The sequence below is a fragment of the Astyanax mexicanus genome, chromosome 24 (assembly GCF_023375975.1).
Source record: "Astyanax mexicanus isolate ESR-SI-001 chromosome 24, AstMex3_surface, whole genome shotgun sequence".
Classification (NCBI taxonomy): Eukaryota; Metazoa; Chordata; class Actinopteri; order Characiformes; family Acestrorhamphidae; genus Astyanax; species Astyanax mexicanus.
This window is the reverse complement of record NC_064431.1, coordinates 34,462,501-34,478,706: the sequence shown is the minus strand read 5'-3', so window position 1 is coordinate 34,478,706 and position 16,206 is coordinate 34,462,501. Positions and strand designations below refer to the sequence as shown.

Here is a 16,206-nt window from a genome sequence, read left to right as displayed (position 1 = left end):
AACACCCATAATCAATAATCAATATCATCAGTTCCCTCAGCATCACTGTCTCTAATCCACAAACCAGAGAACTGATAGAAACGTTCATCATATCCTCATATCAGCTGCATGAGGAGCATCTTACCTTTATTCAGAGAAGAATCTGCGGTGCTGAAATCCATCAGGCTGGACATTTCCGTCTGGAAGCAGAAATCAGACACCAGCGTCTTCTGCCTGTGCTGGACCACCGGATCTGCAGGAGAACAGATTCATTACTCAGAGACTTACAGCAACATTCTGAACCCTATCTTACATCCTGCACATGGTAAAACACGATGCTCATTGCTATCTTACACCCCACCAACAGTCTATTATCACTGCTTCCTCCTGCCTGGTTTAAACAGCAGCAGATCTTCTGAATATATCTACACTGATGGGCGTGGTGTTCTGGAAATGAGGTGTGTTCAGGTACATTTCTGGAGTTTTATCTTGTTTATCTTGGTAACAGAAAACACAGGAGCTCCACTGACTGAATACAACCTAGACAGACGCCAACAGTCAGACGTTCATCGCTATCTCGGTAACACAGGCGCGCCGAGCCGAACGTACACCCCCACTTATTACACACACATGAACACACAGCAGCACAAACCCAACTTTTACATCAACAATAAACAGAATAGTAAATACAATAACATTGCTGTTCCCGTAAATGAGCTGCTGGAGCTCCTTCACAGTGTAAACGAGAAGGAAATGTTTAACTGGATGGTACTGAATGATTTTTTACAGATGTTGGTTTCCACCACTGTCCCTTTTGTCCTTTATTGGTGTCTGGTTTGTCCCTGTCAGAAAGTTCTGATTGATATTTCCTCCAGTCTCAGCAGAAACGTCCTGCTCCACATCCTGACAGTGTAAAGGACACACAGAAATACACAGGAACTGATTCTTATATAATTTAACACATTTATATTCAGTTTTAGATGTAAAGGGATCACTTTACTCCATTATTACAGTCTGAAATTTATTAGAAACTTTTGGAGATGTAGTGTATATAGTTTTGTTATGTATTACACTATTATATTGTATTATATTTCTGTTTATCAGGTTGTAAGTGGTGCGGGTGGTGCAGGGGATGGAGCTGGATGTTGGGCAGGAGGTGAAGGAGGGCTGAAGCTGGTGAGTCACTGCAGTTCCTCCATCTCTAAAACTGTAATTAACTCTGTTACAGCGACGCGCAGCAGAAACGCAGCTCATCCAGTGAACGGCCTTCATAAGCAAATACTCATCCTACTGCCCCCCCCGCAAACCACCCCCCTCCTCCCCCCTCACAGCCCCCCCGCAGCCCCGCGCCCACGCAGCCATCGCAATCAGCGCTGCATTCACTTTGACAAGCAGCAATTTCACTTAGGAAACAGAACCCTGATTTCCTCCTTCAGAAGAGTTTATTCTATAGATCGCCGGGGAGACGAGGGCGGCGGGGGCGTGGCCTGTGGAGATAAGAGAAATCTCTAGTGAAGAAATTCACCAATCATCCATCATCTGCAGCCGAGAGGAACCGCCTCCAACCCCTCCAGAGACCATCTCACCCCACTACATCACCTAGGACAGAACCAGGCCGGGATCCGGCCGAGTCAGCCAACCATTAATAACCGCCGCCCCAAACCCACACCCCGCCCCCTACTGCTACTACCGTCTGCTCCACCTCCACACCTCAACACCAACCTCACACCTCAACACCAACCTCAACACCAACCTCGCACCTCAACACCTGCTCCACCTCCACACCTCAACACCAACCTCACACCTCAACACCAACCTCAACACCAACCTCGCACCTCAACACCTGCTCCACCTCCACACCTCAACACCAACCTCACACCTCAACACCAACCTCAACACCAACCTCGCACCTCAACACCTGCTCCACCTCCACACCTCAACACCAACCTCACACCTCAACACCAACCTCAACACCAACCTCGCACCTCAACACCTGCTCCACCTCCACACCTCAACACCAACCTCACAACTCAACACCAACCTCAACACCAACCTCGCACCTCAACACCTGCTCCACCTCCACACCTCAACACCAACCTCACACCTCAACACCAACCTCAACACCAACCTCGCACCTCAACACCTGCTCCACCTCCACACCTCAACACCAACCTCACAACTCAACACCAACCTCAACACCAACCTCGCACCTCAACACCTGCTCCACCTCCACACCTCAACACCAACCTCACACCTCAACACCTGCTCCACCTCCACACCTCAACACCAACCTCACACCTCAACACCAACCTCAACACCAACCTCGCACCTCAAAACCTGCTCCACCTCCACACCTCAACACCAACCTCACACCTCAACACCAACCTCGCACCTCAACACCTGCTCCACCTCCACACCTCAACACCAACCTCACAACTCAACACCAACCTCAACACCAATCTCGCACCTCAACACCTGCTCCACCTCCACACCTCAACACCAACCTCACACCTCAACACCTGCTCCACCTCCACACCTCAACACCAACCTCACACCTCAACACCAACCTCAACACCAACCTCAACACCAACCTCGCACCTCAAAACCTGCTCCACCTCCACACCTCAACACCAACCTCACACCTCAACACCAACCTCGCACCTCAACACCTGCTCCACCTCCACACCTCAACACCAACCTCACACCTCAACACCTGCTCCACCTCCACACCTCAACACCAACCTCGCACCTCAACACCTGCTCCACCTCCACACCTCAACACCTCAACACCAACCTCACAACCTCAATACCAACCTCACACCTCAACATCTGCTCCACCTCCACATCTCAACACCTCAACACCAACCTCACACCTCAACACCTGCTCCACCTCCACACCTCAACACCACCCTCACAACCTCAACACCAACCTGGCACCTCAACACCTGCTCCAACTCCACACCTCAACACCTCAACACCAACCTCACAACCTCAACACCAACCTCACACCTCAACATCTGCTCCAATTCCACACCTTAACACCTCAACACCAACCTCACAACCTCAACATCTGCTCCACCTCCACATCTCAACACCTCAACACCAACCTCACACCTCAACACCTGCTCCACCTCCACACCTCAACACCAACCTCACAACCTCAACACCAACCTGGCACCTCAACACCTGCTCCAACTCCACACCTCAACACCTCAACACCAACCTCACAACCTCAACACCAACCTCACACCTCAACATCTGCTCCAATTCCACACCTTAACACCTCAACACCAACCTCACAACCTCAACATCTGCTCCACCTCCACACCCAAATACCTACCTCACAACCTCAACATCTGCTCCACCTCCACACCTTAACACCTCAACACCAACCTCACAACCTCAACATCTGCTCCACCTTCACACTTTAACACCTGAACACCAACCTCACATCCTCAACACCAACCTCACACCTCAACATCTGCTCCAATTCCACACCTTAACACCTCAACACCAACCTCACAACCTCAACATCTGCTCCACCTCCACACCCAAATACCTACCTCACAACCTCAACATCTGCTCCACCTCCACACCTCCACACCTCAACACCAACCTCACAACCTCAACACCAAGCTCTTAAACACCTCACCTTCTCCTGTACACCCTCAGAGTTCACCATCCCAGGGCTGTATCACATCATACACAATAACATCACCAAACGGTTTAATATCGATATCACAATTCACTGAAATATAGTAATGAGATTTTAGAATCAACTTTTTTTCTGTTGTTAAAAAATGTTAATACAGTGTAAGGGGCAGTTTCTGTGTTTATGTAGTAATTATGTAGTATTATTATGTAGTAATTATGTAGTAAACTAAAGATTAAAGCACTTTGTTTTTATCAGAATAAATATGTTCTGTATTTGTTGATCACAGTTGTATCAGTAGCAGCTCCAGACAGAATTATCGAACCCACAACCCCGCCATCAATAACCCTGCACTCCACCACGGAGCCACCACCTTCCCGCTCTATATATCGACCAATCAGTGAGCGGAATGTTCAGCTAAACCAACCAGAGGCCCAGATTCAGTTTCACCTGGAAATACGTTCTGTTTCAAATTCATACTGACTTTTGCTTTGATTGTTTTAGAATAGAATAGAATAGAATAAAATAGAATAGAATAGAATAAAATAGAATAGAATAGAATAAAGCTTTGTTGTCCAAAGAAGGAAAGATATCTTTGGATTCACCATAAAATGGACAATTAAATAACAGAGACATCCACAGTACAGCACAACTCAAAATCAAAAATGTATAAATACAAATAAAAATACAATTAAGTACAAACCTAAACATATACAGCCCAGGTAGAATGTGATTAGTTAATATGTTTGATGAAGTTGGGAACTAACGCTCGTTTGAGAATCAGTAAATTTTAGAAGTGCTCCATAAATTCAGATTATTGATGTTGTGGATCCAGAACGCTGTATCTGAAAATGACATAACCTGACAGATTCAGGCAGAGAGAAGATCTGAGGATGTTCCCGAAGAGACAGTGGAAGCTGTCAATTACGGGGATTTGATGGACGAACGGTGGACAGCGCTCCTCATTTTCCGCTGCACTTCCTACAGCAACACTGCTGCGCTTCCTAACAGTCTATATGTCTTCCAGTTATACCAAGGTAAGATATGGAATTCCACAAGGCTCTATATTAGGACCGTTATTATTTACATTATATATGCTCCCACTGGGCAAAGTTATTAGAAAACACAATGTGAATTTTCATTGTTATGCGGATGACACGCAGCTCTTCATATCAGCCAAACCTGACGACAGAGTGAGATTAAAGAAAATCGAGGATTGTGTAGAAGATGTAAAATCATGGATGTCGCACAACTTCCTCCTATTAAATAGTGATAAAACAGAAGTTATCCTATTAGGCCCCAAAGCTGCTAGAAATAAATTATCAGACTTAATGCTAAATCTGGCTGACTTCTCAGCCACCCCGGGTTCAGCAGCTAAAAACCTTGGAGTTATCATAGATTCAGATCTAGCATTCGATAAACACATATCTAATGTTACTAGAACAGCTTTTCTACACCTCCGTAATATTGCCAAGCTAAGAAATGCCCTATCACTGCATGACGCAGAAAAATTAGTACATGCCTTTATTACCTCAAGGCTAGATTATTGTAATGCGCTACTGTCTGGATGTTCCGGCAGTAACTTAAATAAACTTCAGCTAGTTCAAAATGCTGCAGCCAGGGTCCTTACTAAAACTAGAAAATTTGACCATATTAGTCCAGTACTATCAGCACTGCACTGGCTTCCAGTCAAATTCCGCATAGACTATAAAATTCTCCTGTTAACGTATAAAGCCCTACACGGGCTCGCTCCTGAGTATTTACAAGACCTCATCTCCTGTTATGAACCACCGCGATTACTCAGATCTCAGGGTGCTGGTTTATTAGTAGTGCCTAAAATTCAGAGGAGCTCTGCAGGAGGAAGAGCTTTCTCTTATAAAGCGCCTCAACTCTGGAATAATCTCCCCGAATATGTTCGGGACTCAGACAGTCTCAATCTTTAAGTCTAGAATGAAAACTTACTTGTTTAGTTTAGCTTTTGGTAATTAATGTTTTTCCCTTTAGATAAGGCTGCAGATTCAGGGGTTCATGGACAGAGAGAATTGTGGGTAAACTGAGATGCTGGTGCTGTTGTTCTCCCACTGCACACGGTCACTCAGGTTTGTGGACGGTGGAGTGGGTGGATGCTGGTGTTTCAGGGTGCCTCCATGTCTATGTTACCTTCTGGCTCTCTGCCTTTAGTTAGGCTGTTTTATTCAGTTCTGCTGGAGTCATTAGTCACACTCTGATAATGTTTTAATATTCTCAGTTTTGCATAAATCCAGTCAAAACTAATTCCATCTCTCTGCCTTCCTCCGAGTTACTGACTGCCCACCTGTCTGACCCGATACCGATGTTGGACCCTCAGGCTCTCGCGTCTCCTGTCCGGCCAGACTGATGGAAGTTTCTGAAGTCAGCTCTTCTCCACCACCACCACAGATCAGCTGCTCATCGACCATCTCACTCTCCACTACAGATTACATCCAAGCCATTAGTGGCGCTATTACACTCCTGAGTACATAAAACCTATATAGATGTATAAAAGACTTTTTAAATTTCTATTTAAAAGCCGTTTGACCAGTGGTAGGATGGTCCCCCCTTTAATGTGAGTCTTGGTCCTCCCAAGGTTTCTTCCTCCTCCTGCAGCTCTGAGGGAGTTTTTCACTGGGGGTTCTGTATTCTGTATTTTCTATGTTTAATGTTTTGCCTGATTCTTTGTCCTGTAATCATGTTTCTGTAAAGCTGCTTTGTGCCAACACCTGTTGTAAAAAGCGCTATACAAATAAATTTGATTTGATTTGATATATGCACTCCTTCCTCCTGCCTGGTTTAAACAGCAGCAGATCTTCTGAATATATCTACACTGATGGGCGTGGTGTTCTGGAAATGAGGTGTGTTCAGGTACATTTCTGGAGTTTAGCTTGTTTATCCTGGTAACAGAAAACACAGGAGCTCCACTGACTGAGTACAACCTAGACAGACGCCAACAGTCAGACGTTCATCGCTATCTTGGTAACACAACAGCAGAAGTAAAGAGTAAAGTGGTTTATGGTTGGTGGTGATGGAAACAGGCAGGTATTGGGGAGTCTGATAGACTCTGTCCTTTAACCCTTTCAGACCTGAATCCTGAGCACAGAAGGGTTAAAGCAGAAGCTAAATTCCATCAGGAATCAGGTATAGTGTTTTTTACTGTCTTGTCTGTCTTAAAAACTCTCTCTAAATAAATTAGGGGTAGTGTTTGCTCTGTGAGTTTGGTTCATTTGGTGAAGTCTGAAGTGTACAGTACTGAACGCTTGGTTCGCCAGTGTGTGTGTGTGTGTGTGTATAGTGTGTGTGTGTGTGTGTGTGTGTAAAGTATGTGTGTGTATGTGTGTGTGTGTGTGTGTATAGTGTGTGTATAGTGTGTGTGTGCATGTTATGTGTCAGAATGTGAGGGCGTTTGGAGGAGGTAGTGTATTATTACTGTCAGGGTGAGTTTGGCGTGTTTTCCGCTGCAGTGATCCGAACTATTCCCACCTTCACTTCCCAGCATCTTTATACCCGTAACTACCATCCAAAACTACACACACACACACACACACACACACACTACATATCACCTTTATAACCTTTAATCTCAGGTTTAATATTGGCACAAACAGGTATAAGAATTATTGAACCTGTAGAGACATTTAGTGTTTTTTATTGTGCATTTTTTGATTTACATAAATCTCTCAGCATTACAGCCACCAGTAACAAATAACATCACTGCTTTTACCGTGACTAATTCAGCTGCTCCAATAACTAACAACACATCAACACTGCTGTACAAACATCAAATATACGACAGATATCACCCATCCATCCATCTGTTTTCAGCTGAAAGAGCTGTTTGGCTCCTTCCTTATTGTGACGTCACAGTACACCGTTATTAGAATGTTTTTCACATAAGATTCCTCTCTACACCAACAGCACTTTCTAAACCTCAACTACCCATCTCTATCTATACTTTATATAAAATAAATAAATTACTATTATACAGATGAATAATTGAATAAGGAGAGACTGGAGGAGGATGAACAGTAGTGTAAAGCTGTTTGTAGTAAAAGCTGAAGGTCTGTAGAAGTTTTAAAGTGAGATAAGTGAGAGCTGCTGCTGCAGTGGAGAAATAGTCCTGGTGTTCTTCATCATCACACAGTGCTGAGTCCTGCTAAATTACAGCCTGCTGATGTCCTGCTGCACACAGCACAGGACATACTCTGTTTATTAACCTGAATTTATAGCGGAGGACAGTGAGGAGAAATCAATACGCCTGCATTCACACAGCATTACAGCTGAGGAACATCACTGATTCACTGCATTTATACAGGCTAATATACAGGTACCTATTCAAATAGAAATACATGTACAAACACTTACACAAGCACAATGAAAGATGCACAGAAGATCTGGCAACCAAATAAGAAGAATGTGTGAAAATACTAAACATATACAGAATATTAAGTCTGTTATGTCCAGTGTTTCCTCTAACTTTAGGATTAATTTCAGCTGCTGCTGTGTATAGTGCTGGGAGTGTAGCACAGAGCTGAACAAGAGAGCCAAGAAACGACAGATCAGAAGGATAGAAGATGTACAGGGCTAGGATAGTAACGTTAGCTGAGCTTTAGCATTTTAAAAATAGAAAAGGCAAAATATATTTGAGTCTATCATAAACACCCGCACACACACACACACGCACGCACACACACACAAACACACACGTTAAACACACCCAAATACAGCTGCTACTTGTAGTGAAGTGTGTTCAGGGCAGTGATGGCTTAAAGGCCTGTTATTACTGCACATGCCTGCAGGGTCTGCCTCTCTCCACACACACACACACACACACACTTACACACACACATACTCATTAAACCAGTCTACCCTGATCTGAGAGCAGTTTTCCCCTGAGGGCTGCTGGATACACTGCAGATAAACCCACATAAACCTAAATCCACTGCTCTCCAGAACTCCAGAACCCAGAACTCCAGAACCCAGAACTCCAGAACCCAGAACTCCAGAACCCAGAATTCCAGAACCCAGAACTCCAGAACCCAGAACTCCAGAACCCAGAATTCCAGAGCTGAGCTAGGTGGAGTGATTTTAAGATACTCTCAGAGCAGTGCCACCCGTCTCGACTTCAACCAATAGGATGCATCCAAGTCTAACTGCAAGTAGACTCATACTGTTCTATATGGTACTATACAGCACTATACTGTAGTATGCCATACTATGCAGCAATATATTGCACTATACTGTACTATACTGCACTACACTGCACTATACTGTACCAAACCATACTGTACTGTATTGCAATATATACTGTACTACACTGAACTATACTGTAATATACCATACTATACTGTACTAAACTGTACCACACTATACTATACTGCTTAGCTACATTCGCTACTTACACAGATTAAATATTATTCCATAATTACATATTATATCAATTATATTTACAGCATTCTCTGTATTAAAATGTTATATTTCTTTACTTTATATTTAGGATATCTACTTACAAAACTCAGAAACCCAGAGCTCTCTCACACACATTCACCAGCAACACACACACACACCTGTACACACACACACACACACATGCTCCATTTCTGCTCTATTCCCAGGATGCCGCAGTAGAACATACAAATCTCATACCGATGAATGACTCTAAAACCAGCAAACAACAACAGCACCCTGAAAACACAGAGCATGCTGGGTAATCACACACACATTTTCTATTCCCTATATCAAAACAAGTAGCTTCTCTATATTCACAGAAATAAAAATATGTATTGAATTTTGAGTCTCGTGGCGAATTTTCATTCCTCTCTTTTACCTGGACTGAAGAGTTCGCACTGTAAACTGCTGGTGTGATTGATGATCTGAGGAGCATCTCATACAGTGAGAGTCAGTGACCCCTAGTAGTGATAGGAGGAGCACTAACAGTGATTTCAGTGATCTGTTCAGAACATTCTGCAGATCAATGTGTTGCTGCTTTCTCTCATGCAGAACCTTCAGCTGATAGCAGCAGCATTTTTCAGCAGGATAATGTTCACCCACACACAGCAAGGGTTTCCCAGGAACACAGTCTCCACCAGATTACAGCACTTCCTCGTCCTGCAGATCTCCACATTTATCACCAATCCAGCATTTATGGAGCAGCTGGTACTCAGCTTCAGCTTCAACCTACGAGTGTAGAGCTACAGGATCTACAGGCCCAGCTGTAGCAACATCTGTGGTAAATGTGCTGCAGGATCCATACAGAACCTGTTGAACCTCCAAACCCAACCCTCTCAATCTCAATCTTATATCCAGAATAGAGGATCCAAGATAGTGTTTGAGAGGGAGAGTGGGTAAGGGCTTTATCTGAGTATGAGTGCTGATCGAACACTCTTCAAAAACAGAGATCATGAGTGGTCATGAGTGAAGTTGTTAAGTGTCTGTTTGAAATCTTCAGGTTGAACTGAGAGTAAACACACCTGCTTCAGGTAAGCATGGGTCTCTGACAGGTTATAAACTGAATAATATCTAATATTAGAGAGAGTTTACAGAGGACTGCAGTGTGCAGTCAACGTCAAACTGACAGCAAAAGAATAAAATAGATTTCAATACCAAATATGAGTAAAACCACGACCAACAACAACAACATACTCAGCTCCACCAGGGAGCAACGGAATGCTGGGAATACTGAGCTGCTTCAGCTTAACATTTTATTCTCACAGTTACGACTATAATTGGATAACGCAGGTCTAAGCCGCCCAGGCGGTTGGTACAAAACCCTGGAATGGATTTTTACTTACTGTGGACTTGGGTTAATACACATTTTTCATTCAACAAACTAAAACTAAAAGCTCAACTGTAAAAACAGACAGGTCTCAGAAGCGTCCGACTCTGACAGCTGTGATCCACACATATCTCTTTGATGTGATGAAATGTATCGACTTCTGTTCACACCTGAGCCTCCAGGTGATTCTCAAGAACTCTACGAGCTGCATCCACCGTACCGGCTTTACTTGCTTACACTCAACAAGAGCATTCATCAAATAACCCTGACTGACTGGAGGAGCTGCACTTTATTTTGTTTTTATGCAATATGTATATTTATATATAAAATATATATACTGTATATATTTCCTGACAATACTTCCTTTTGTCCTTTCAGATAAACGTCTGGGTTCCCTCCCTCTCTCTCAGGCTGGCAGTTCTGTAGAGGCAGCACAGCGTATTGATATTCCCCTGCTGTTCTCAGAGTCCTGACACCTTCACATCCAATAAACAAGAACAGCCAAAAAAAAATCATACTCCACAAAAATCCACCCACCATTTCTCATCCGCCCCACCCCATCCAATCTACAGCAGTGTCCCGGTCACAGCGACAAAACACAGCCAGGAGAAAGGTCAGCTTTTAACTCAGGAGAGGCCATGCTTTTTAAAACAGTCCACAGCATGAAGAACACAGTCATTCAGTTTTAATTTAAAGCAAAGTTTTAAAAAGTACCATCGACTAATGCTGGGCGGTAAAGCAGTTTATACGGTACACTGAAGGGGAATTTATAACCAGTATGTTTTTTTCACTTGTGCTGTCTCACCTGGAGAAACATCAGAACAGAACTTTATCTGAGGAGCTCCTGCTGCTGTTTCTTGTCATATAAGAGTTTTTATCTGAGTAAAGTGGAAAAACAACAGCAAACAGCAATTACTCACTCAGAATAATTCCCCCAGACGAGTCTAGAATCAGTCCTGAGTACAGAATCATTTATTCAGCACAAGTGATAAAACTCCACAGAACTCTGGATACAAGGTGCAAATAAACTTCAAGAGCAGTAACCATAACCCTGTTTAAATATATTAATACTGTAGCTTGAAGGATATTTTTATTTATTATTTTAATGCACACTGAACTGAACATATTTGTTCTCTGGAGAAAGAAGCAAATTGTTAGTGATTTGAATACTTTAATGCCTCTAAAAGCTTCAATAAAAATATATTGTAAATTGATATTGAACTTGTGTCTTACTTATGCAATAGAAAAATATCTCTTTTAAATTTCCTAAACACTTTGACAGGTTTCACAGCTGAAATGCTAAGTGCTAAGGGCAGAAATGCTAACTGCACCAATTAGGCTTTTCTTTTCTCCTCTTTTCTCGTTATGAGTTTCCTGGTCACGGTTACTCCGCGGCAAGGAGTCGCTAACAGCCGCTGTGTTTAGAGGGGTTTCGATCGCCGGATCACACAGACTGATTCTGTAGGCCAAACTAAATGCTAGTCAGAGCTCTGCTGGATGCTAATGATCCAAGCCGGTCTTTAAGGGTCAGGAACTCACATGGGGATCTTTTACTGAAAGGGCATCTCGCTCTGACATTTCAATCCCACCCACCAACCGCCAGAGAGGAGCGGTAATGCTTACGTTCTGCTCTACAGTCCTTCTATATGGCACAAACTAAATAACATAAACACATAACCCAGACTAATTACAGACGGAAAAATATTTATACTATTTAATTAGAATACAATTCTTTAATCTGCATAAAAATAATAACACATTTATGGTTCATTAAGAACAACCATCAACACCTCACAGTGCTGCTGGATAAAGTATGTGAACCCCTGTGTAAATGACCTCGAAAAAGCTAATTAGCGTCTTGAGTTGGCATAACTGAAGTATTTCTAATTCAGTGGTGTGGATTAGAGCTAATTTAACTGACGAAAATAAAACAATCAAACTCTTCGAGTTTGCTCTGCACAAGTAAAATACACGAATGTGAGCCATGCCACACCAAAAAGAGCTTTCAGTGGATCTATGATAAAAAATGACATAAAAAGTAATTTGTGACAGGTTAGAAATCCACCAGTCTACAGTCAAACTACAGGCAAACAAGAGGAACGGCAATATATTCTACTTTACAATAATTTTATTCTAAAAAAAACAGAGATATCAGAAATATCTCACTTTACTTGATCATTAACAGTATTTAATACACATCCAGCTCATCTTTTTGATAAAGTTCAGTTCATTTATGGATAATTGTATGGAATAGAAGTTCCTGCATCGTTTTAATAATAAACTGCTCTTTTGATTGGCTATCCCGGTGTCCAACATGGTAAAATCGGTGCAGTTGAATCATCGTTTTATTTCATTTTAATGAGAGTTCAGTGGAACCTGAACCTCAAACCAATATTTACCCAACATCTAACCAGCCTGTAGAGACGTGTCTACCTCACTAACTCCCTGTGGGGGATTCTGCTCACCTTTTTTACATTTTTCTCCACACAGTTTCTTCCCTCTCTCTTTCTCTCTCTCTCTCTTTTTTTCTGCAGGCCTGGAAAAACGTCTAACATTCACTCGTTCATCATTCGCTCGGCTTTATTAGAGAAATCCTGTAGCTCTTGGCTGGAGTTCAGTTAGAGACACTATATATTATCCTTTAGTCTGTGTGTCTGCAGGATATATATTTATTCACTGATACTGTAGCTTAAATAACCTGGAATTAGTTACATATCGCTGCATTCTGAGAGTTTATTGTGGTCTGTCTACTGTATTGTAGGGATACATGATATCAGGATAAATACAGTAATTTTCTGAGCTGTAATTTTCTATAGATCAGGTTAAAGGTGCTGTATCTGGATCAGAGGTTATTTTATAGTATTAAACTGTGTTTTTGACCTACAGGTTATGTTAAATCTGCTGTAGCTGGAACAGTACCACTCTAATTGGCCGATAGATTAAAAGAACCAAAGCTGGACCAGAGATTCCGCTGTAGTTGGGCTACAGGTTAAATATAGGCTACCATTGAGATTCAGCACCAGGTCTGCTGTAGAACGTATTCAGTCTGATTGGTCTGGAAATAATTAAATATATTATAACAAGACCAGAAGTTCTGCTATAGTGCTCTATTACCATATAGTACTAGTATTGCTATATCATCATACAGTAATAAAGAGTATACACTTATAGATTCTGCCATAGTACTGTATGCTATACTTCACTATGGTTGGCCTATAAATTAAGGCTACAATAGCTAGACCAGCAATTCTTCAGTAGTATTTCTGTGCTGTGACTAACCTGTAGGATATATTGAGGCTTGAACATTGATGCTGCTGTAGTATTTACTTCTTAATTATGGATAAATATAAGTTAAGTCTCCCAGAGTTAAATCAGTAGTTCTGGTCTAAGGTTAAAGCTACTTTAGCTAGACATACAGTACACTAGAGTGCTTCTGCTACAGTACTTTATGGCTGTTGTATATATTTAGGTTAAGCTACTTCAGCTAGAGCAGAGCTTCTGAATGTATCATTACCATATAATGATAAAATATGCAGTAAATATAAGAATAACAGTCACCTGACAGCATTGCAGCTATCTTAAAAAGTGAATGTGATTGCAGCTCAATATTTCAGGTGTCACTAAATGGTTGCTAAGGTGTTACTTGGTTGTGTTTGGGGTATTGTGAAATGGTTATTGTGCTAAATGGCTGCTTCAGAACTGTTTGGTTGTTACAGTGTTGCTTAGTGGTTGCTAGGATGTTGCTATTCTTTATCTGTAGGGTGCTACAGTGTTGCTTAGTGGTTGCTAGGGTGTTGTTCCTAAATATAATAACTGATTCTATACTGTACTGCATAGTTGAATGAGACTCTGTGGTTCTGTGGTCAGAAACTGAAGTGTTTTGTTGTGTGTTTTTATATTTTATGATATTAAAGAGACGTCTGGGTGTTTATCACATTCACACTCAGACGCTGCACGTCTCTAAAGTGTCCTGAAACTGGACCAGTGATGAATGAGGTTCAGACCGGCTGACGAATCGCGCATGTCAATTAGCGGCATTTCTGCTACGAGCTTCGGCACTTTGAGTCTGATTTGACTGACAAATGAACCCGTGAGCTTTTCACTGCGATAATTATATTCAGTCACTCTGTGGAGAACGAGAGGCTGAATAAACCCAGAAAAACAAATACTGAATCCTCACGAAGCCACAATGCAGCCAATCAACAACGAGCAGCTCTTACTATTCACACTGCAGCTCAGCGCTGAGAATTACTGATAAAAACCAACGACTTTAATTCACTCCTGCTCTCCTTCAGCAGATACTTAATACCACACACTATATACACTATACACACACACTATACACACACACTATATACACTATACACACACACACACTATATACACTATACACTATACACACACACTATATACACTATACACACACACACTATACACACTATACACTATACACACACACTATACACACTATACACTATACACACACACTATATACACTATACACACACACACACTATATACACTATACACTATACACACACACTATATACACTATACACACACACACTATACACACTATACACTATACACACACACTATACACACTATACACTATACACACACACACTATACACACTATACACACACACACACACTATACACACACACACACACACTATATACACTATACACACACACTATACACACTATACACTATACACACACACACTATACACACTATACACACACACACACACTATACACACACACACACACTATATACACTATACACTATACACACACACTATATACACTATACACACACTATACACACACACACACTATACACACACACACACACACTATATACTATACACACTATACACACACACACTATATACACTATACACTATACACACACACTATATACACTATACACTATACACACACTATATACACTATACACACACTATACACACACACACACTATACACACACACACACACTATATACACTATACACTATACACACTATACACACACACACACACACACTATATACACTATACACACACTATACACACACACACTATACACACACACACACACACACTATATACACTATACACTATACACACACACACACACACACTATATACACACACACACACTATATACACTATACACTATACACACTATACACACACACACACACACTATATACACTATACACACACTATACACACACACACACTATACACACACACACACACACTATATACACTATACACTATACACACTATACACACACACACACACTATACACACACACACACACTATATACACTATACACTATACACACTATACACACACACACACACACTATATACACTATACACACACTATACACACACACACACTATACACACACACACACACACTATATACACTATACACTATACACACTATACACACACACACACACTATATACACTATACACTATACACACACACACACACACACACACTATATACACTATACACACACACACACTATACACACACACACACACTATATACACTATACACTATACACACACACACACACACACACACACTATATACACTATACACACACACACACTATACACACACACACACACTATATACACTATACACTATACACACACACACACACACACTATATACACTATACACACACACACACTATACACACACACACACACTATATACACTATACACTATACACACACACACACACTATATA

The 16,206-nt window shown here is 41.7% G+C and overlaps 1 protein-coding gene across 2 annotated transcripts in view; it reads right to left on the bottom strand.

Annotated features, from left to right (window-relative positions):
* Positions 1-16,206, bottom strand: part of kaznb (kazrin, periplakin interacting protein b) — a 159,679-nt gene that overhangs the window by 21,022 nt on the left and 122,451 nt on the right. For both annotated transcript variants that reach the window (XM_049471821.1, XM_049471820.1), the window contains exon 4: positions 125-232. In XM_049471821.1, coding sequence (XP_049327778.1) covers positions 125-232 — 108 coding nt within the window. The remainder of the gene's footprint in view (positions 1-124; positions 233-16,206) is intronic.